At 34.5% G+C, this 24,146-nt stretch overlaps 2 protein-coding genes and 1 long non-coding RNA gene across 3 annotated transcripts; 2 read left to right on the forward strand and 1 right to left on the reverse strand.

The window, feature by feature from the left end:
• Positions 1-676: 676 nt before the first annotated feature.
• Positions 677-1,529, reverse strand: LOC145114811 (uncharacterized). The gene is made up of 3 exons (XR_013711241.1): positions 1,454-1,529; positions 1,276-1,344; positions 677-750 (listed from the first exon to the last, which is right to left on the reverse strand). It is a non-coding gene; the product is annotated as an uncharacterized LOC145114811 (long non-coding RNA).
• A 5,778-nt stretch (positions 1,530-7,307) lies between these two features.
• Positions 7,308-7,835, forward strand: LOC145113420 (uncharacterized). The gene has a single exon (XM_079049515.1). The coding sequence runs from the start codon at positions 7,308-7,310 to the stop codon at positions 7,833-7,835; it is 528 nt and encodes a 175-aa protein (XP_078905641.1).
• Positions 7,836-7,896: 61 nt separating this feature from the next.
• LOC145113421 (uncharacterized) lies at positions 7,897-11,606 on the forward strand. Its single transcript, XM_079049516.1, has 4 exons — positions 7,897-9,129; positions 9,229-9,435; positions 10,209-10,424; positions 10,611-11,606. The coding sequence occupies exons 1-4, from the start codon at positions 7,897-7,899 to the stop codon at positions 11,604-11,606; spliced, it is 2,652 nt and encodes an 883-aa protein (XP_078905642.1).
• Positions 11,607-24,146: the final 12,540 nt, after the last annotated feature.

A 24,146-nucleotide genomic window follows, 5' to 3' on the forward strand; every position in this document is an offset into this window, starting at 1 on the left:
TCTTAAGCCGGAAATGGTAAAAAAAAAAGTTTACGCATTAAAATAGATTTTCAATATTGTAAGTTGGTACATCTTTAAAGTGCAATGCCTCAATAAGAGATATTTGAAGTGAATATGGAATATGAATGCAACTACAATTAAACTACCACAACCATTAAAGTTACCTACTCATTTCAGCAACCGTCAATTTCAACGTTTTTCGAACTATATTTAACTATGTAACCACCAACTCATTATCATTCCTCTCGGACATCATCTTTTATGGATGATATTCGACTGTAAACTTGGAAAATTTTATAAGAAAGCCCTTCATTAAAATCAATTAATCCACTGTTAGGTAAATTAAACATGTAGGTATTACATCAAGCTCACAATTCTGAATTCATATTTCAGGTATAAGCATGAAACAAAACTCATAGTTCTTCTCATGGAAGATGAAAATGAAAATGATGTTATTAATGTGGAAACTAATGTGTTGTGCCATGAAAACTAAAATGAAATTGAGCAAGGCCAATGGCACTACAACAAACTCAGATAATGCTTTCTCCATGCATAAAATAACATCAATAACTAATCAATTAAACATACTTTTTATTTGAGCAAAATAAAAGTAATTCATGATTTTTACATAAAAACAAAACCTGAACTTGATTGTATTTACCTTCAAAATAAGGCTCTGTTATATAATATGACATGTATCACAGTTGAAGCTTTCACCCAGAAGTTCTACATAAACTGTGCACCTCTTTTCTGCCCAATACAAAGATATAATCAGCTGATTATTAATCATGTACGTAATTTTTTTTATTATTTTAATATTTTTTGAGGTCATTTACAATTTTAGTTTAGAACGATTTCAAATAAATAGTTAATTATTATTTACCATCACTTTTGGACTGATAGATAAAATGTTATTTTTTCACATTCAGACTAATCATTAATCCGGTCAAAAAACAAAAAAGAAGCAGTAGTTATTTATACAACACTTAACAGACATAATGTATCCTTTGACCACTTTACGTACACAACACTAAAATGGGAAATAAAAGAAAAAAGGCCCTTGGACTGAATGAAGTGGCTGAATGTGAGTTAATGACTATTTTTCCATTCTATTAAGAAATGATGATGAATAACAAATAATTGTTTTGTTAACCCATTAAGACATGCTTTATGTATTAAGTTTGAAAGAAACTCCCTAATATATCTGCTCCTGTTAAGCCGTGTATAACCATTATGTCGATTAAGTCAAAACAAAACAGACAATTAAACAATTACCTTAGTCGGCTCAAGTTCTATCAATAGAAGAACTGCAACACCTTCTCCTCTAACAAATCCATCATGTCCCTATTATTAAAAGGAAAATGGAGAGTTTAACATTGTAACTCATAATTTACACATATGAAATCTTGAATAAGCTTTGAAAGTGGGAGAAAGTATATATACTGAATGTTACCATATCCCATGATCACGAAGTTCTGGCATGATCAATGTTTCTTTCTAACAAAGCTCTACATGCAACAAAACCTCCCAATCCTGCATCACCACCAGTTGTACCATATCATTCTACAAGTTCAACATGAGTACATAACTTGTAACACATGTGTAACACCATACCTATGGCTATAATCACATCATCAAAGCCAACAAGAAGCATCAAATCAGTTACGGCTTCAGCAATGTTAAATCTTTCTTTCATAATTATAATTCATGTCAAATCAGTTACAACATCAACAATGATAATCACAGCAAGAACCAATGGAGCACATAATTATAATTCATGTTAAATCTTTCTTTCATCTCCAAAGACAAAATCAGTTACAGCTTTTTGAGAAAATAAAAACAAAATCAGTTACAGCTTCAGCACTATATATATGTGATTTCCAGCATTCAATTAGTTGGTTAGAAATAACTCCTAGTTCAGGAGTTACATCAAACAGTTGATAGGCATGACCAATTCTGACAGATTTTAACACTAAAGCTCAAAATCAAGTTGAAAAATTCAACTTGATGATTTTTATTTAGAGATGGCAATCCAAAATAGAAGAGCTTAAAGGCAATTTATCTACCATGAACTTTCAAGGATCCACTCCAAACCCTTATAACCATATATATACTACATTAATTATCTTTGAACAATGATCAATACAAATGATAAAGATAACCACGCCTCTATTATTTCTCCAAAACAAAACATAAATAAATATACTTTTGAAAACTAACAAGCTTCAGTTGCCTACTGGCAGAACCTTGGAGAACCACAATTAAAATCCAAAATATAAGCTCCTTCATGTATAATATATATCAAAAGATGAGTCTATTGTAGTAAGATTTCATAAAGTTGGCATAATGGAAACCGTTTTTTCAAAATATTATCATCAATATTGAAATAATACTCACACTATCTTCAAATACTTTACAACCTCTTTTCATCAAATCATATCTAACCTGAAAAAATAAGAAAATAAATTAAAACTTACATCCAATTTGATTCAAAAACCCTAATTTCATAAATGAAATCATATACAGATAGATGAACGTGTTTCAATATACAGATAGATGAACGTGCTCCAAAACTTGAGATGTCATCAAACAGATTCACCACAGCAGATGGAGTCGATGTGAAGAGAAAATCGATTTCAACAAAGAGGAAGAGGAAGAAAGAAGGAAGAAATCATCTCCGAAGCATTTAACTGATGAAAGAAACGAAGTTCCAGTACCGGGAAAGCCAGAAGGGGGAGAATGAGGATGGCAGGTTCTGTGTGCATTGGGCGATATAGGTGGTGGTGTGCAGGCCATGGATGACTCACGAAGGCTATAAGTAAGTTTTGTAAGAGGCTAAGTGGTGGAGAAGACGGTGCAACATGCAAGAAAAACAACCCTAAATCGATCTTTGAAAGAAGGTGTGAGAGTCCGAAGGACAGAGAAGGTGGAAGGAGAGAGAATTCATAGGGAAGATGTAAAGAGAAGAGGCGATGTAGTCGAATGGAGTCGGTGATGGTCTGGGGAAAAGCTAAAAAACTGGAAGCGGTGTGAAAATGTTTTGGGAAGACAAAGCTTCTCCAAAACTTGTATCGGAAGTATCGATGAATGAGGCGGTGACGGTGGCTTCCAATCTCGCCATCTGATTGGGACATAAGGATAGTGTACGGGTGCAGGAGGTAAAAAACAGCCTTGTAAAAGACACGCGCCGATCTTAAGGTGGCTAGACGCGCTCATGCGTGAAATATACGTAAAAATCTTAAGACAGGAGGTTTATATATATATATATATATATATATATATATATATATATATATATATATATATATATATATATATATAAAAGTAAGTTCAAATAAAAACAGTAAATAGTGTGAGAAACGTAAAAACATTATGTTTATGTTATTATTCTGTAATGAATTTTATATATATGTGTATTGTTGAAGTAATTCTAATATAAATATTAACTTTCGATTAGTCATATATTTATTACAATGTTATTATTCTATTATAAACTTATATATATGTATTTTGTAGTAAATTCTAATTTTAATTTTAACCTTTGACTATTCATTTATTCTTTGCTGAATAATGACATAAAGTTGTCGATACAAAATTCATTGCAGAATAATAACATAAAAAAGTGTTTTTACGTTCTCACACTATTTACTGTTTTTATTTGAACTGTCCCCTATATATATATATATATATATATATATATATATATATATATATATATATATATATATATATATATATATATATATATATATATATATATATATAGAGAGAGAGAGAGAGAGGATGGTTCAATTGAGAAAAAAAAAAGATTGGGAATGGGGGAATCATTCTTAGCAACTCATTTATTTTTGTCGCAAAAGCTCGGTCGTACCAGCAGAAATGGAAAATGAATAGACATGTGTTTTCCAACAAAAATTTTCCTTAAACTATGCTAATCATTACCTTAATATATATAAAAACATAGTTTTTTTCGTTTTATTTAATTTTTAAGAAGCTATTTTTATCGAAAAATGATTTTAAATATACCAAAATTCATGATTTTTTATTCTCTACAAATAGACATCCATATTGATATAGTTTTAAGATAAAATAAAAAAATTATTTTTTTATATATTTTCAGCTATCGTTATTCATAACTGAATAAAAATACATCGGGTTTTTACTACAGTACATTCGTTATTCACTTATGAATAAAAAGTATGATTAATTTTTTTATAATTTAAGTATCATTCATATATGAATATAGCATATAATAAACATAGTATATTCATATTTAGATATTAGACGATGCATTCACTTGTGAATATTACATAGTATATTCAATTGTGAATATTAGATGGTATATTCACTTATGAATATTATATGATATTTTCATATGTGAATATTAAATAGTATTACATGGTATATCACATGTGAATTTTACATAGTATATTCACTTGTGAATATAAGATGATATATTCACTTATGAATATTACACAGTATATTCACATATGAATATTACAAGGTGTTTTCACAAATATATATATAATTTTTATACGTTATTCACATATGAATAACATACAGACTTGCATATTTGTTTTTTGTTTTAATAATCATATACTGATTCAGGTCAGAAAACATATTCATATGTGAATATAACGTGGTAATTTAGTTTATGCATTTCATCAAACAGTTGGAGTGCATACAAGTTAACTTTTTTAAAAATGTTAAAAACATGATACTTCCAATTCAAGTTATCAATTCCAAATCATCATATACTTCCGATTTCGACTTTGAAGCGTGCAATTCCGATTTTCATTTCATTCCAAAAAAAATTCCGATTTCAATTTTGAAACCTTGAAATCCCGATTCCAGATTTCTTTGTAATACTGATAATCAAGACGCGAACTATTCCGATTAGAATATATGTTCCAATTTCAAAAGCTTCTGACTTCAGATGCGACATCATATGTCTGATCAATTTCACATTTTGATTTTGATTTCCAAAAATCCGATTAGGAACCTGTGATTACCGATTCCGAGTCCTTCAATGTCGACTGTGACTGCGAGTCCAGAACTCCAATTCCAATTTCATGAACAACAAAGAAATTCTGATTCCAACTGAGTTCGTTTGCGAATCTGGGAATTTCAAATTCAGAGTATTCAACAAAGAAATCGATGTTACGTATTTGAGATTGAAGGTTATTATCATATTTATAAGTTTGCCACCGTGTCTTTTTATGCTTAGATTAAATGAGTGGCTAAGAATGATTCCCCCATTCTCAACCTTTTTTTATTTTTTCAATTGAACTTACCTCTCTCTCTCTCTCTCTCTCTCTCTCTCTCTCTCTCTCTCTCTCTCTCTCTCTATATATATATATATATATATATATATATATATATATATATATATATATATATATATATATATATATTAAAACGATACAAACCTATCCAACAATTAACACCATTATTATATCAAAATTATTATTTCATATATATATATATATATATATATATATATATATATATATATATATATATATATATATATATATATATATATATTCTAATAAATGAGTATGTTTATTCTTCTATTTACAAGTGTCATACTATTAGAACTCCTCATTAATATTATACGTCATCTATTATGTCACTTGTCCACCTATTAATTATCAATTTCAAATTTCAAATTTTAAAATTTCCACTTTAATTATATTAAATTAATAATTGGTTCTTCATTTTAAATTTTTTCACTCTAATTATATTAAATTAATAACATTAGATTCAAAAAGAAACTAAAATTAATACAAATTATAAGATGATATATAACGTCACGTATTTATGTAAATAAACGATTATAATTTTATATAACTAAAAAATATATCTCTTAAGTAATAATTTATTTAAAATAACTGATTAATAATTTTGATTTTTTAATATAAAATTTTAATTAATTTTATAACCGTCATTCTCATGGGTTATAAACTAGTGTGTGTGTGTGTGTGTGTGTATATATATATATATATATATATATATATATATATATATATATATATACACTTAGATGTGAACACTTCCAACAAGTTTGTTACCTAGACGTGTACAAAAAAAAAGATAGTTACCCAGATATGAACATACCGAAAAGTTAATTACATTGATAAGTCATTTTCCCATTTTTATATAGTAAATGAAAATTAGTTGTTACAAAATTAGAACATATATATTATTCAACAATATATAATATAAACATCTTTTTGATACAAATTTTTTTTATTAATTATATAACTCAACAGCTCTAATCAAATATATAAGTTGTATATAACAAATTGTAATTAATGAGTACTGTATTAGAAAAACATTTTATACGATAATAAATACTCCCTCCGTCCCATTTTTATTGGCCACATTACTATTTTGAGTTGTCCCAAATTAATTGTCATTGTTAAAAATAAACATGCATTTTTACTATATTACCCTTCATTTAAGTTATCTATAATACACTTAAATTTGTGATTTACGAGGAAAAGAAAACTCTTGCTTTTTTAAACAAAAAAGAAACAATAAAGTAGCAGTAAACTTCCAAACACAAAAGTCTTTCTTTTTCATTAAAATCAAAACACCATGAACTGTTTCTTTCAAAACAAATTGATATGCAAATATTTTAATTGTTCAAATACATTATAGCATCGTCTATTAAAGTTTGATCACACTCAATTTGGAGTGGCAAGTTACCTTGTCGATCTAACCTAGACTTACCAATATGAGGTACATGATAATTGTTGCCACCTTGAACCTTTATGATTTCTTTCATGCATGTTTGTAGAGTTAAAAAAACATTGTTAAGTTGTTGTGATTGCATTCTTTCAAAAGATGTTTGAACCGCATCAACCAATTCATCGGTTGTATTCAAAGCCTCTTGTTCTTGAAGTGATTGTATTGCTCGAAAAAATCCAAGGTCTAACACATTCAAATCTGGGCTATTAGGGGGTTGAAAACAAAGTCGAATATCAAACCCATCTCGCGATGCCACTTCAAGAAACTCACTATCATCTGTTAGACTAGATTATTATTTATATATTGTTTTGTATTTATCTGGCCCATGTTTCTGATTTGGGCCTAGTCAATGTATTTGCTATATATATTGTTCCTATTAATGAAAGACTTTCGGATGGGAATTATACCAATCAACTTGCTATCAGAGCTCTCCAAAATTCTCTCACCCTAGCCGCATTCTTCTTTTTCCCTCCTGTTCTTCTCTTCCAAGTATATTCTCTGTTCTCTCATTCTCATTCAATCTCCTCTTCTTTTTCTGTTATTTATCAACCATGGGTGAAGGACCATCAAACACTACACCATCAGAAAAACCATATGGCATATCCAACATCAAGGCTTCAATACCCATTATTCTTGATCTCAAAAAGCTGAATTATGACGCCTGGCGTCACCTCTTCCAAACCCACTGTAAGGGTTTTGGTGTTGCTGATCACCTCGAACCACCCAACGAAAAAGCTATTGCTGCTACAAACAAGGAAGAATGGGAACGTATCGACTCTATTGTCAAGATGTGGATGTTTGGCACTATCTCTGAGTCCTTGCTCCAGATGATCTTAAAGAAAGAGTGCTCGACATTCGAGATGTGGCAAGATTTTGAAGTGTTGTTCCGCTCCAACAAAGATGCTAAGGCGCTACAACTTAACCTGGAGCTCCGTAACATTACTCTCGGTGATTCTACCATTGAAGCCTATCTCACCCGTATCAAGACTATTGTTGATTTGCTTTCTAACATAGAAGCTCCCGTGCCCGAAAAAAAACCTGGTTATGTATGCTGTGAACGGGATGTCTCGCAAATATGATCATGTTGCGAGTATTATCCGCCACAGTAGGCCTCTCCCGACCTTTCTTGAAACTCGTTCCATGCTTCTACTTGAAGAACATCAACTGTTGAAACAAACCCCCTCTAATGGTGCTACTTCATCTTCTCCAACTATTCTTGTCTCGGAACAACAGCCAAATAACTTCTCCAATAATTTTCCTACCAATCGGGGAGATTTCCATAATCGAGGAGCTCGTAATGGGGGGCGAAACGGAGGACGTGGCGGCAGAGGCAGAGGTCGTGGGGGCGGACGATGGTCTCATCAGCAACCGGCGGGAACATCTTCAACTGTTCAAACACCCCCTGGTTGGGGTTTCGGGTGGTTTCTGTTTCATTCCGCTGGCCAGGGCTTACTTCCATCTCCTGTTCCACAATCATTCCAGTCGGACCCACAACAACAGTGGGCTGTGTCGCCTCAATTCCGCCCTCAAGCTCAACAAAGTTCATTGGTCCAACCAGATCATCAAGCATACTCTGCTCATCATACTGGAAGCACTCCTACTCCATGGGGTTGGTTCCAAACATCACCTCACACAGGCGCTCCTCAACCTATAGCTCTTCCACAGATGTTTAATGTCATGTCTCTTAATGATCCATCTCAAGACGGTTGGTTAATGGACACCGATGCTACCTCTCACATTCATTCCAACGCAGGTATACTTCGTTCTATTAGCAATAAAAGCTATAATTTACCTTCGGTTTTGGTTGGTAATGGAACTAAAATTCCTGTAAGTAAGACGGGACACACTTTTTTATCTAACCCAAATCCATATCGTCCTCTCGTCCTAAAAAATGATCTTATCACACCCGAAATTATTAAAAATTTGATTTCTGTTCGCAAGTTTACTCGTGATAATCTTTGTTCCATTGAATTTGATGCTTACGGTTTTTCTGTGAAGGATTTTCAAACCAAGCAAACACTCCTCCGATGTGATAGCACTGGTGATCTGTATCCGGTTACGCCTCATACACCTCAAGCTTTTGTTTCTGTTGACTCTACCGTTTGGCATCAACGTCTTGGTCATCCCGGTCAAGATGTTTTTAATCATTTATTTTCTCAAAAGTTAATTCCATGTAAAGACAATAAAAGTAGTCATTTATGTCATTCATGTCAGTTAGGCAAGCATACTCGTTTACCTTTTCAATTATCAACTTCTGTTACATCTGTTGCTTTTGAAATTGTTCACTCTGATGTGTGGACTTCTCCCATTCTTAGTAATTCTGATTTCAAATATTATGTGTTATTTCTAGATCAATATTCTCATCATGTCTGGGTTTATCCCCTTAAAACAAAATCTGAGGTGTTTGACAAATTTTTGCATTTTCGAAATTATATTAACAATCATTTTAAAAGTGACATAAAATATTTCCAGTGTGATAATGGTGGTGAGTACAATAACACTCAATTTCACACCCTTTGTAATTCTCAAGGCATTCAAATGCGTTTCTCTTGTCCGTATACCTCCCAACAAAATGGGAAGTCTGAACGAATGATTCGATCCATCAATAACACCATTCGTACTCTTCTCTTTCAAGCTCGTCTTCCTCCTACATTTTGGACGGAAGCTCTCTTCATGGCTGTCTATCTTCTCAACATAACACCATTTACCACCCTCCAAAATATATCTTTGTATCAAAAATTGTTCAACAAACAACCTTCATATAAACATCTTTGGGTCTTCGGGTGTCTGTGTTATCCTCACATTCCCACTTCACATAAACTTTCTCCTCGGTCCACCCCATGTATCTTCCTTGGTTATCCATCTCAACACAAAGGATATCGTTGCCTTAACCTTCACACCAACACGATTATCATTTCCCGACATGTCACTTTTGATGAGTCAATTTTTCCATATGGGTCCTTCACACCAAATTTCGCTCCATCATACACTTTTCTTGACACTTTTGACTATCCTAATCCTGTTGCATCTTAATTTTTATCAAAGCCCATAACTTCTGCTCCGATCATCTCTCTTGACCCTACTCCACCGAGTTCGCCTCCTCCAGTGATTAACGAACCCTTATCGTCTGCTGATTCTTCTTCGTTCAATAGCCCCTACTTTACCACTGTTTCATCTCCGTTGTCACCTAATAATTTTACTTCCTCCGCCACTTCCACTCATCCTATGGTTACCCGTGCTCGTGTCGGTACCCACAAACCGGTTGTTAAATTAAATCTTTATACTCAGTCCGTCTCCTCTGTCCCTCGCACTTACTTACAGGCGTTTAATGATCCGAACTAGCTCAATGCCATGAAAGATGAATTTAATGCTCTTATTTCTAATAAAACATGGGTATTGGTTCCTAAACCTATTGGCGCAATATTGTTAATTGCATCTGGTTATTTAAAAAGAAAGAAAATGCTGATGGTTCTTTAGCTCGCTATAAAGCACGTCTTGTAGCAAATGGTCGCAGCCAGCGACCAGGAATCGACTGTGATGAGACTTTCAGCCCTGTAGTCAAACCGGCCACGATTCGCACAGTTCTCAGTCTTGTCGTGTCTCGGCATTGGCCGATTCGTCAACTTGATGTTAAAAATGCCTTTTTACACAGGCATTTACAGGAGACGGTATATATGCATCAGCCTTCGGGGTTTCGTGATCCATGTTATCCTGACAATGTTTGTCTTTTGCAGCGCTCTCTATATGGTCTTAAACAGGCCCCACGTACTTGGTTTCAGCGGTTTGCTTACTTTTTGCTTCAACTCGGGTTCACTAACAACCATTGTGACAATTCCTTGTTTATTTTTAATCAGGGATCTCAGATTGCTTATTTACTTATGTATGTGGATGATATTATTCTTACTGCCTCGTCTATAAAGTTTCTACATCAGATTATTGTTACTCTTGGGATAGAGTTTGCTATGACGGATCTTGGAGATCTCAACTATTTTTTGGGAGTGTCCGTGGTTAGAGATTCAAAGAGCATGTTCTTATCTCAGCACAAGTATGCTATCGAAATTTTATCTCGAGCCAACATGCTTAACTGCAAACCAACTAAAACTCCTTCAGATACTTTAGCCAAATTGGATGACTCCGGTCAACATGTCTCTGACCCTTCCATGTACCGTAGTCTTACTGGAGCTCTTCAATATCTTACGTTTACCAGGCCTGGTCTTACATACGTTGTTCAAAAAATATGTCTATATATGCATGATCCTCGAGAACCACATTTTACAGCTCTTAAACGAATCTTGAGGTATGTTCGAGGCACTGTTGATCACGGCTTGCAACTATACTCTATGCCCTCTCATGGTCTTATTGCATATTCTGATGCTGATTGGGCCGGCTGCCCTAAGACGAGACGTTCCACCTCCGATTACTGTGTCTTTCTTGGACAAAATCTTTTATCATGGTCATCTAAACGTCAAGGTACTATTTCTCGTTCAAGTGCTGAGGCTAAATATAGAGGTGTTGCTAATGTTGTGGCAGAAGTTTCCTGGCTCCGTAATTTATTGTTGGAACTTCACTGTCCTACTACTCGAGCCACTATAGTCTATTGTGACAATGTCAGTGCCGTCTATATGTCCAATAATCCGGTTCAACATCAACGCACGAAACATATTGAAATCGATATTCATTTTGTTCGTGACAAAGTCGCTCTCGGTGAGATTAGAGTTTTGCATGTTCCTTCCGCTTCGCAGTATGCAGATATCTTCACTAAAGGTCTTCCATCATCTATGTTTCTAGATTTTAGATCCAGTTTGAATGTTCGGCGGTTGCCTCCCGTTCCAACTGCGGGGGGCTGTTAGACCAGATTATTATTTATATATTGTTTTGTATTTATCTGGCCCATGTTTCTGATTTGGGCCTAGTCCATGTATTTGCTATATATATTGTTCCTATTAATGAAAGACTTTCGGATGGGAATTATACCAATCAGCTTCATCAACATCAATATGGGGCTTTGCGTTATCTTGTTGAATAAATATGGGACCGGTATGACCTCGTGGCCATTTAGCTCTAATATCCGGTAGAACTTTTTCTATCAACCATGACCTTGTTACCTCTTTGTTCACCGATAAAATAGGCTTCGTCTCCATTGTTCCCGCAACACGGTTTTTGCTTGAACGTTTAGCGGGTTCTAATGTTGTAAATGGGTAGATACCAATTTTTCCCGAAAAAACATCGTTGCCCGATGAATCATATCTCGGTCTTGCTACCGCCGCTAGAAACATGATCTTTGTAATAAACTTTTTGCTTTTACATGTTCTTAACGGTTCATCCTCACCGGGAACAAGATAATAGCGTTTTGATGGTTTTGACATGTAAAACTATTTTTCATCAATATGGACAACATTAAACATATCATGGAATATAGGAATTGGACTAAATAATGATGACAATGTAATCTTTGATAAACAATATTCTAACCTTGCTCTTCTATTCTCATGAGTTAGAGTTGGCTTGATGGCATTTGTATGTGGTCGAAGCACACCTTCTTTAATTCTTCTATGCAAAGTTGATTTTGAAACATTTAGAGATTTTGCAAGAGATCGTATATTGGATCGACGACGTAATGGAATTTCTGAAACTTGATTCAAATTTATTTGTACCCTTTTCCGCCCAACAACCATTAGCATATTTGAAGAGAAATCAATCAGTAATCCGTGGTCAACTTGATTTTTACCTTGACGCCAAATGCGACTAACGGTTCGTTTAGAAACCGAGAATAGTGAAGCTACTTCACTTGCGGAACCTTTTTTTTAATCTTCCATCGAAATTTTCTTGCAATAAGGATTGGAATATAGCTTGACGTTGTGCAATGGTAGTGTTTTTTTTAGTGAGTGAATTTGTGGAATGCTCCATATGATAATTGAAGTGTCGATAAGAATAAATTTGAATTTGGAATACACTATTATGAACTCGTTGATGCATATAAATATACAGTAATACAGGTGGTAAAAATTAGCTCCATAAAATTATCTGGAAGTGTTTTTGGCATTATGGCGGCATAATTCGCTCCAATTGTTTATCATAAGAAAAAGAAAATAAAAAAGTAGGAGTAAAACTTTAAAATTATGGCGGCTTAATTGCCTCCAATTTTTACCATAAGAAAATGAAAATTTAAAAATAAGAAAAGTTTTGGTGTGAAATTATGGCGGCATATTTTTGCCTCCGTTTGTTACCAAATAAAAAATGAAATATTAAAAGTGGGAATAAAAAGTCTAGAATTTTAAAAGAGAAAATAAGATAAGTTTATAAAAGAGTAAAAATGTCATTTTACTGAATAAAGTAATCAGTAATTAATGTTTTTTTAAACTTTGTGTTTTTTGTCTGTGGACAATAAAAATGGGACGGAGGGAGTAACATTTATAGCAAATTAAAACTAATATTACACATTCATTTATAAAAAGATATTGTACATACATTTGAAAAAGTAATACATATATATTTAAGCAAATATTAAACATTTATGCATTGGGATATATTGTGCACAAACGATCAATTTGACTAAGAGGAGTGGAACCGGCATTTGTTCGGGAATGATGGCATACACCGTCCCTCGATGGTGGGAGAGAGAGAGAGAGAGAGAGAGAGAGAGAGAGAGAGAGAGAGAGAGAGAGAGAGAGAGAGTATCTTTGTGTGTGTTATTAAATCTAATTTTTGTCACTTTTAGTCTTTTCCTTCTTCGAGGGTGTTTGTTTTAACTTTTAAAATGACTTTTACTTTTATCTTTTAAAAAAAGTCAAAAAGATGTTTATTTAAGTGAAAATGATTTTTCCAATAGAATAAATTGAACATTTTTGAAAAGTCACAATTATGTGACTTTTCCCAACTTTTCAACAGTAAAAATATTATTTTACAAATATACCCCATCTATCCTAATCAATTCTTCATTCACAGCATGTGATTCCATACTCTCTAATTTTTGTGTGTGTTATTAAATCTAATTTTTGTCACTTTTAGTCTTTTCCTTCTTCGAGGGTGTTTGTTTTAACTTTTAAAATGACTTTTACTTTTATCTTTTAGAAAAAGTCAAAAAGATGTTTATTTAAGTGAAAATGATTTTTCCAATAGAATAAATTGAACATTTTTGAAAAGTCACAATTATGTGACTTTTCCCAATATACCCCATCTATCCTAATCAATTCTTCATTCACAGCATGTGATTCCATACTCTCTCCTAAAAGTTAACCCAAACACTTTAACTTTTGACTTTTTCCCTTCAAAAGTTAATCCAAACACATTTTAAAAAACAACTTTTGTAAAAAGTCTTTTTACAAAAAGTTTTTTACAAAAAGGACTTTTGTCCTACAAAAGCTAAGCCAAACACCCTCGAAATCTCTTTGCCACCACTCTCTTGTTTATACCATGGTAAAGTTTACATAAATCCGAAGTTTACATAAATCCGATGTGGAACTTAATGGAAGCCAAAAAGGTGATGTGGGCATAACATACCATACACCACTTCTTCCCGCCTTAAAGCATCAACCATAGCAAAAGTTTTTGGCTAAACCTTTTAATGTCACATCAGTAAATAAAAAGCTTAAAATACATTCATACCGAACATTTTTTTGTTACATTTTTTCATGAATTAAAAATAAAAAAAGATTGATATAGATCCATCAAAATGATTGAAAATGTTTTTGCTTAATTTTTTTATTGGTTGAAAACTATAGAACCCACAAATAGATATATTAAAAAAACTCTTTCCAAATGGCTTATTAATAAACAAGTGATTATGAAATATATAAACTTAACCTTTATTAAATTTAAAATGTAACTTTATATTAAAATTAACACGAAATATATAAACTTAAACTTTAAGGTATTAAACCAAAATAGCAACATATCAACGGTTGAAGTACTAAAACTGATATTTGAAACTTTAATACAAAAATGGAATTAACATGAAATGTATAAACTTAAACTTTAAACTATTAAACCAAACGAGCAACATATAAACGTTATTAGGTTTAAACATGTAGAAATCACAATTAAGAAAGAAAAATACTATTTGTAATTTGAATCGTATTGACTAATCAAATATTTGTAAAGTATTTATTAATTTACAAAGATAGAAGTTTTGTCAATAAGTTTAGAGTAAAATACATGAATGGTCCCTATGGTTTAGTGTAATTTGCGCATCTGGTCCCTAACTTCTTTTTTTACTCGGAAGATCCCTATTATTTGTTTTTGTTACGCGTTTGGTCCCTATCTTACCTAAAAAGACTATTTTCGCCTTGATTTTTTAAATTTATATTAAATAAACACACCCCAAACCGACCCCCTCACCTTACCTTACCTACTCCACCATTTTTTCCTATTTAAATAATAGTCTTTTAGGTAAGACAGTGACCAAACGCGTAACAAAAACAAATAGTAGGGACCAAGCGCGTAACAAAAACAAACAGTATGGACCTTCCGAGTTAAAAAAATAAGTTAGGGACCAAGCGCGCAAATTATCCCAAATCATAGGGACTATTCGTGTAATTTACTCATAAGTTTATAATTTTTCTTTAAATAAATATATATACTGTTATGAATATCCAATTTACAATTTGTAAGTTCATATATTTGATTCATCATGGTTATTTTCCTATAAAAACACGATGTTAGATATTAAGATCATCCTAGTAGGTTTTATAGGCTATAAAATTACATATGAAGCGAAAACATTAACCCTTATGTTTACATGCAATCTATAAAGGATCTATGTTTTCTCTAATAGCAATAAAACATTGAACATCAAGAACCCTAAATGTACCCTATAATAATCGAAATATACATAACATTAAGATTTACATACCTTTTGATTATTATAGCAAATAACCAAACAAAATTCCTTCTTCAAGACCTTGGAAAGCGAGCACCAAAAGCTTAGTGCATCTAATGGTTTGTATCCAAACCCTAGCAATTAGAAGACTTGAGGAGAGAGGAGATAAGAGAGCAAAATTTATGCCCATCATGAGACTCATCGCACAGGAACCATCAACATCAATCTGGTTGTTGATCCTTCAAGCAAAACGCTCAGTCCTCCCTCACTCAGGGCTTGTTCCCTCATTGACTGGCGCCTTCCACGTCGAAGCCTAAACCGGTTCGTCCAGATACTCTCTAAACACAGTTCTCGGCATGCAAAATGACATATGACAATTCTTGAATGATAACTAGCAATCACATGGAAATCATGAACCCTGGATGGAGATGTCAGAAGCATTCCCAACATTAAGCTTCCAATCCTTCACGAACGATCATGTTACTGGATTCTTAGACTCATCGTGACTTTCCTCGATTCGAGTATGGATCCTGTGCTGTGACATCCCCAATTTCTAGGCCAGAAAAGACTGTTTTATTTATGTTTATATGAAATCAGAGTATCCTTTTTAAAGAATAATATTGCGGAATTTGTTCCCAAAAACATAATAGAAGAATTTTCGAAGAAATGTATTTTATTTATATTAAAAGCGTTGGGACGTCATTGTCAATACATTACATAAGCATAAATGGAAATAATACATGTCTGACAAACATCTATTATTCTACCAGCCTATAATCCATAAATCCCTCATTATTCATCACACATGTGCTCTCGTGCCACTACCTGTAATGCAAGAAACTGAGTGGGTCAGGCTTGGGAGCCTGGTGAGCACATACGATTTTCAACCCACAATAATGAAATTCTTTTAATCATATATTCTTATCAATTCGTTCTACCTGATTACCCATTCCCGTTATCCTCACTCTCTGTCCCTAAAGCATCTAACTTGAGTGACCTATCCTAAGGATTATCTTCGGGATAGACAATAATTCTTAAGGGATTCCATAGCACTATATGTCAACAAGGCAACCGTGGGGGGATGGAGTACACCTGATGAACAGTTAGTTCAAAAACACCTACAGGTTGCGAGCCTGCTAGCGTTTCACTTGAATATCTAGAATAGTCTGTGGTCTTCATCTAGACTCCGCTAGACGACCAGATCATCTTTAAAGTCAAGGCCTCTCATCTACTATATCATTTTTCATCTCTCAACATATATATCATCTTTCATGTCTCATCATCTATATCATCTTACATCTACCCATATTCACCCAATATATTTATAGGTAAGACAAATACATATACAGTTTAAAATAAAATAAAACATGTATATATTGTTCATCTAACATAGATATTAGGAACACAGATAATAGGCACATATATCATGTAATTATCTTAAATACTTTATATCTATATGTAAGATGAAAGTAATTATTCACTCACTTGTTAAAGTGATGACTCGAAACTTGGACAACGTTTCGCTTTAGCAACTGACTTTTCCTTTGACGTAACCTATGTTTAATTAATACTAAGTCTTAGGCTAATGTTCCTTATGAAAAAGATAGCCCAGGTCCATCATTAATTCCAAATTTTACTGATTTATATTTGATAATGGATAACCATGTAGGATCATATCAGAGGTAGGGTCTGCTTTGTATACATAGTATACTGTTTGGAAAATCCCATTTTAAACACCTCATTAAATCCAGCCTAGACATCATCCCCATAAGTAGATCAAGCAGTAATATGACATTGGAATCACTGACAAATCTTATTTATAAATTCATAACAACGACTATGAATTTTAAATATAAATTACACTAAAATAATATAGAGTGTAATTTAACTTACAGAGATTCCCTAGACCAAGGTATAGAAATTACACTAGCGGAACTTCAGGCTAATACCTACTAGATATCGGGCTCCTAGGGACTTATAAACTTGCCAAAATACTCTAAACTCTAAGAAGAATTCAGAACAAAAGAAGTAAAACTGAGAGAGAGAGAGAGAGTGTGTGTGTGTGTTTGTGTGTGTGAGAGTGTATTTTGGATTTGTGTGAAATGAGTGAACATTGAGCAGGAATTTATAGGATGGAACCTCGGGCTGCACGTTGTGCAAGGTCCACGTATGCCTCGCACATGGTCGATGTGCTTGCCTAAGTGTGGTGCCACATGTGGGAATCTGGTTAGTGCTACGCGACGGCTTCTAGAAGGTCACACACGAGGCGCAAACGCATGCAAGTATGCAACAAAATTCAAACTTTAAAATTGTGTAACTTCTTCATACGAGCTTCGTTTTTGACGTTCTTTATATCCATGCGTAACTATCGACGAGATCTACAACTTTCATTTACACTCTGTCGGCTAATTTTGACTTTATTTATTTTACACATGCTGAGACTGCTAAAACACATATAAAATGCATAACTTTGTCATCCGATGTCTGTTTTCGACCGTCTTTATATCGTTGGAATCCTATTAATGAGATCTTCAACTCTCATTTAGATTGTCTCAGCTAACAATCAACCGATTTAAATTTCGATATCTGAGTTGTCTACTACTACGCTAAATCTTAGAAAAATCATAACTTCTTCTAATGAAGTCAGATTTGGACGTTCTCTATATTTACACTCTTGGTTTAACAACTACTACGAGTTTTGTTTAGGTCGCTAAAGCAAATAATCGATCTATCTCCGATTTTCTATTTATGATATCTGTAGCCATGCTGGTTCGATCATGAAACTTTAACGGATCATAACTTCTTCGTCTTAGTCCGTTTTGAGCGCTCCTTATATCTCCGGAATCCTTGTCATGAACACTACATTTTACTCTTAGGCTATTCGTCCTAATTGTTAAATTTATTTTAGACGCATGTTTTATTCCTATTTTATTATATCGTTATAAGCACGGATATTTCACATAGAACACATAATATTCAAATAACTTCCCTTTATTACTTCAAATAAGTTACAATTGTTGACCCTAAATATTACATCATCTTTATTAATGTCTAGCGGGAAACGCAGGTGTTACAATTCTCTCCCCCTTAGGATGATTCTGTCCTTGGAATCATGCATCAGCAAACAGATGTGGATAGCGATTCTTCATCTCGCTTTCTATTTCCCAGGTGAGTTTCAACTTATTTGAATGTTTCCATCACACAAGCACTAAATCAACCATCTTACGTCGTAACTTCTTCATCTTGCGGTCAACAATCGCTTCGGGCTCTTCGATTAATCTCTTATATTCAACAATCCTTAACTCCGAAAATGGAATTATATCAGGAACTTCTTCTGAAAACTTCCTCAAATAACACACATGGAATGTGTTATGAATACCATCCAGTTCTTCTGGAAATTCCAGCTTGTAAATTCCCAACTCTCGAAGAACCTTGAATGGTCCAATGAATCTTGGACTCATCTTCCCTCTTTTACCAAAACTTATAAATCCCTTCCATGGCGAGACTTTGAGCAACACCAAATCTCCAGCTTTGAAGTCATTGGTCTGTGCTTCTTGTCAACATAGTTCTTTTGACGATCCTAAGCTGCTAACATCCTCTCTCTAATGACATTTAACTTTTCAGCAGTCTGATGGACTATCTCGGGACCCATAAACTGTTTTTTTCCAGCCTTAAGCCAACAAGACGGCGTACGACATTTTCTGTTCATACAAGGCTTTAGAAGGTGCCATCTTAATGCTCGAGTGGTAACTATTGTTGTAGGAAAACTCTACTAGGGGTAGATGCTCATCCTAGTTACCTTAGAATTCTAGGGTACATACTCTCAACATATCTTCCAGTGTTTGAATTGTCCTTTCACTCTGACTGTCAGTCTTTGGATGGTAGGTTGTACTCAAACAGAACTTCATACCCATTTCTTCTTGTAGGCTTTTCTAAAACCTTAAAGCGAAACAATTGTCACGATTCGAAACAATCGCTAGGGGAACACCGTGAAGTCTTACTATCTCCTTCACATATACATCTGCAAGCTTATCCATAGACCATATTTCATTGGCTGATATGAATTGTGAACTCTTTATGAATCGATCCACGATTACCCAAATCATGTCGTGACCATTCTACGTCCTAGGTAGTTTAGTCACAAAATCCATGGTGATGTCTTCCCATTTACCCATGGGTACTGGTAAAGGCTCCAAACTTCCATACAATTTTTGATGTTGCGCTTTAACTCTTGCGCATGCCACACACTCAACCACATACTTAGCAACATCGAGCTTTATCGTTGGCCACCAATAGTAAGGTTTCAGATCCCCATACATCTTGGTACTGATGGGATGAATCGAGTACACGGTCTTGTGGGCTTCTTCCATAAGATGATCTCTCATTCCTCCCATCTTAGGCACCAAAATCCTATTTTGGAATACATTCAACTTTTGGTCGTTTGTACTGAATTCCAATATCTTTCCTAAACACTCTTCTTTTCGGTTATCTCCTTCCAAAGCTTCTTCCTGAGCTTTCTTAAAACTATCTACAATTATTTAGACAATCTCAATCCTTAATGCTCTTGGCCTTTTCTTCTCTAGCTTTATCTTTCTACTCAAAGCATCTGCTACGACATTCGCTTTACCATGGTGGTAAAGTATCTCGCAATCGTAATCCACTAGCCAGCATCGTTGTCTCATATTCAATTCCTTTTGACCAAAAAGATATTGGAGACTCTTATTATAAGTGTGAAGCTTACACTTTGTGCCATAAAGATAATGTCTCCATATCTTTAGCACAAAGACTACTACTGCCAACTCCAAATCATGAGTAGGGTAGTTCTTCTCGTGTTCTTTTAGTTGTCGAGATTAATAGGTGATTACTTTATCTCGCTGGGTCGGAACACAACCTAACCCAAATCCAGATGCATCACTATAAACTGCGTAGTCTTCAACTCCGTCAAGTAAAGAAAGAATCGGTGCTTCACACAACTTATTCTTTGATTCCGCAAAAGCTTCTTCGTGCTTCTCACTCCAAGTATATGTAACTCCTTTATGGGTCAAAGATATCAATGGAGTAGCTAGAATAAAAAAAGCCTTGGATAAACCTTCTTAATATCCAACTAATCCTCGAAAGCTTCGAATCTCAGTGGGAATTTTTGGTCATTCTCACTTCATCACAACTTCAATCCTTGTTGGGTCAACCATTATTCCTTTCTGGTGAACCACATGAACAAGGATTTGGACTTCTCGAATCCAAAAATCACACTTGGAGAACTTTGCGTACAACTTCTCCTTCTTCAGAACTTCTAACACTTCTCTTAAGTGATTTCCATGCTCCTGTTGGTTCTTTGAATATATGAGAATGTCATCGATGAACACTATTACATATTTGTCTAGGAAAGGCTTACAAACCCTATTCATTAAATCCATAAATGTTGTTGGAGCATTGGTTAGTCTAAACGACATAGCCAAAAAACTCATAGTGTCCATATGTTGTTCTAAATGCAGTCTTCTCTATATCTTGCTCTCTCACCTTCAACTGATGATATCCTAACCTAAGATCGATCTTTGAGAAATAGCTCGTACCCTACAGCTGATCGAACAGGTCGTCAATCCTTGGCAATGGGTACTTGTTCTTCACTGTTGCCTTGTTTAGCTCTCTATAATCTATGCACATCCTTATACTCCCATCCTTCTTCTTCATGAAAAACACCAGAGCTCCCCAGGGTGATGAACTAGGTCTAATGAAACCTTTTTCCAACAACTCGTGAAGCTACATCATAAGGTCCTTCATATCCGTCGCTGCTAATCGATAAGGTGCTTTGGCTATCGGTGTGGTTCCTGGTAATAAGTATATCCTAAACTCTACTTGTCTATCAGGGGGCAATCCAGGAAGATCTTCGGGAAAGACTTCCGGAAAGTCACACACCACCGATATCCTTTGCATCATTTTCTTCTCTTTCTTCGCATCGATCAAAAATTCTAGATATGATGTGCATCCCTTAGACAAACATTTTCTGGCTTTCATCAGGGAGATGATTCCGAAATTCACTATATGTTTGTCCCTATACACTATAAATGGTTTTCTTCCAGGCGGTTGGATCACTACGATCTTCTTTCTATACTTGATGTCGGCATCGTTCGCACTAAGCCAATCCATGTCTAACACTATGTCGAAGCCATTTAAATCAATAGGCAATAATTCCTCACGGAATATATTCCCATTTAATTCGATCACGATGTTCTTAATGCATTCGCTAATAGGTACGAATTTGCCACTAGCTACCTCTACTACTAGAGCACTATCTAGTCTATATACAGGCAATGTTAGTCTTCTACCAAATTTATGCAATATAAAGGAGTAATTAGCTTCAGAATCAAACAAAATATTGGTAGGAAAATTATTTACTAAGAATGTACCTGAAGCAACATCTGCTTCCTCCCTTGTTGCTTCCAGTGTCATCTGGAATGCTCTCGCCTTTGGCCTAGGCGGCACATTAGGCTTCACAGCTCTTCTTCGGGCATTCCTTTGCAATATGCCCCTTATCACCGCATCCATAACATACCTTCTTTTTGGATGTACACTCATTGGCATAATGACCAATCCTTCTGCACTTGAAACGGGTCAATTCTTCGCCATATTTCCCAGAGTGTTTCTTCCTGCACCTCTCACACCACTTTTCTTCTTTTCCACTTCCAAACTTCTTGCTACTAGAGCTAGATTTCAAAAATTGCTCTTATTGTTGGATCTCGATGATCCCTCAAACTTTCTCTTTTTTCCTACCTCCGCTCTCTCCAGAACCTTTTCTCTAATCTGGGTTTCCACATTCCTTGTTGACCAGATGGCCTCCTTTAGAGTCCTTACTATCTTTACCATTAGACCAAAGTTTTTCGGTAGTCCATTAGCAAATTTGTCAACCTTAGCAAGCTCAGTAGGGACCAAATGAGGTACTAACTTCATCTTCTTAGTGAAAGTGGCACCATAATCACTGACACTCATCTTGACCATTTTCAAATTATGGAAGTCGTTATTGATCTCCATAAGATCTCTTTCAGAGCAATACTCTCTCTTCAACTGCGCGAGAAAATCCTCCCATGGCATCCTTTTTGCTTCTCCCCTTGGCATCGAGTCCACCAATAGATTCCACCAGCTCAAAACTCTTGTCTTCAATTGTCGAACAACGAAAATTGTCTTCTGTCTCCTACTGCAGTCACAACTCTCGAACACCATCTCCATCTCGGAGATTCAGTTAATGACTTGCAGAGGCATATGGTTCTCAGATAGGCTAGGTGGTTTGGCTGCCATGAAGTCCTTATACTTGTAACCACGTCCATCATCTTCTCCATTTGTTTGGTTCCTTCCAACCACTCTTGGTTCGGCTTGGCTAATAGTCTGACTGTAATTTCCTTCTTCAGACTGTTCCTCATCTAACTCTCACTGTACAATGGGTGTCGTAGGATCTCTTCCATTATCACAAATTAGTTGCCTCATCTCTTCCCTTTGTTCAGCCATCATATCCTGGATCATTGCTTGGACTCCTGCCATCGTGATTGCTCTTGCGCAGGCATCACTCTTGGTGCATGCTCGACTACACGAGGCTCGGGTGGCTGATTTCCATTAGGGTTTCCTAATCCGCTGCACGTTCATACCATGACATTCTATACACCAAAGCAGACATTCAGTGTATAGTTACGAGAATTAAGATGGGGAAAGCTATATTATGATAGACGTATAAATCTCCTTATTACTCCGAAAAGTTATATGCCAGTTTTAATCTCGTGGTTAAACATTTAGAATCCTAAACACATAAAATTTCCAGATCTTTTCGGCAATAGACCATATATCCGATCAAATAATAGTATCCTAAAACATATAAGGCATTTTGTAGCTATCATTTAGCACATAAAAGCAATTTAGGCATCTTCCCTAAAATAAGCTAGTGCATGTGTCATTTCAAGCATACTACCTAAAATATAGTAGACACTCGTCTCACAATCATTGCTTAGCATTCTAAGTTTAAGTCTAGAAATCCTAAAATTTCCTAGTTTGCTTAAACAAATGCCCTGATACCAATTGTGAAATCCATATTGGCCATAAAAGACCGTTTTATTTATCCTTATTTAAAATCAAAGTATCATTTTTAAAGAATAATATTGCGGAATTTGTTCCCAAAAACATGATAGAAGCATTTCCAAAGAAATATATTTTATTTATATTAAAAGTGTTGGGATGTCATTGTCAATATAGTACATAATCATAAACGGAAATAATACAGGCCTTACAAACATCTATTATTCTACTGGCCTATAATCCATAAACCCCTCATCATTCATCACACTTGTGCTCTTGTGCCACTACCTGTAATGCAAGAAACTGAGTGGGTCAGGCTTGGGAGCCTGGTGAGCACATAGGATTTTCAACCCATAATAATTAAATTCCTTTAATCATGTATTCTTATCAAATCATTCTACCCGATTATCCATTCACGTTATCCTCACTATGAATTTTAAATATAAATTACACTAAAATAATATAGAGTGTAATTTAACTTATAGAGATTCCCTAGACCAAGGTCTAGAAATTACAC

This window comes from Lactuca virosa, chromosome 5 (assembly GCF_052849685.1).
Source record: "Lactuca virosa cultivar CGN04683 chromosome 5, Lactuca_virosa_CGN04683_v6, whole genome shotgun sequence".
Classification (NCBI taxonomy): Eukaryota; Viridiplantae; Streptophyta; class Magnoliopsida; order Asterales; family Asteraceae; genus Lactuca; species Lactuca virosa.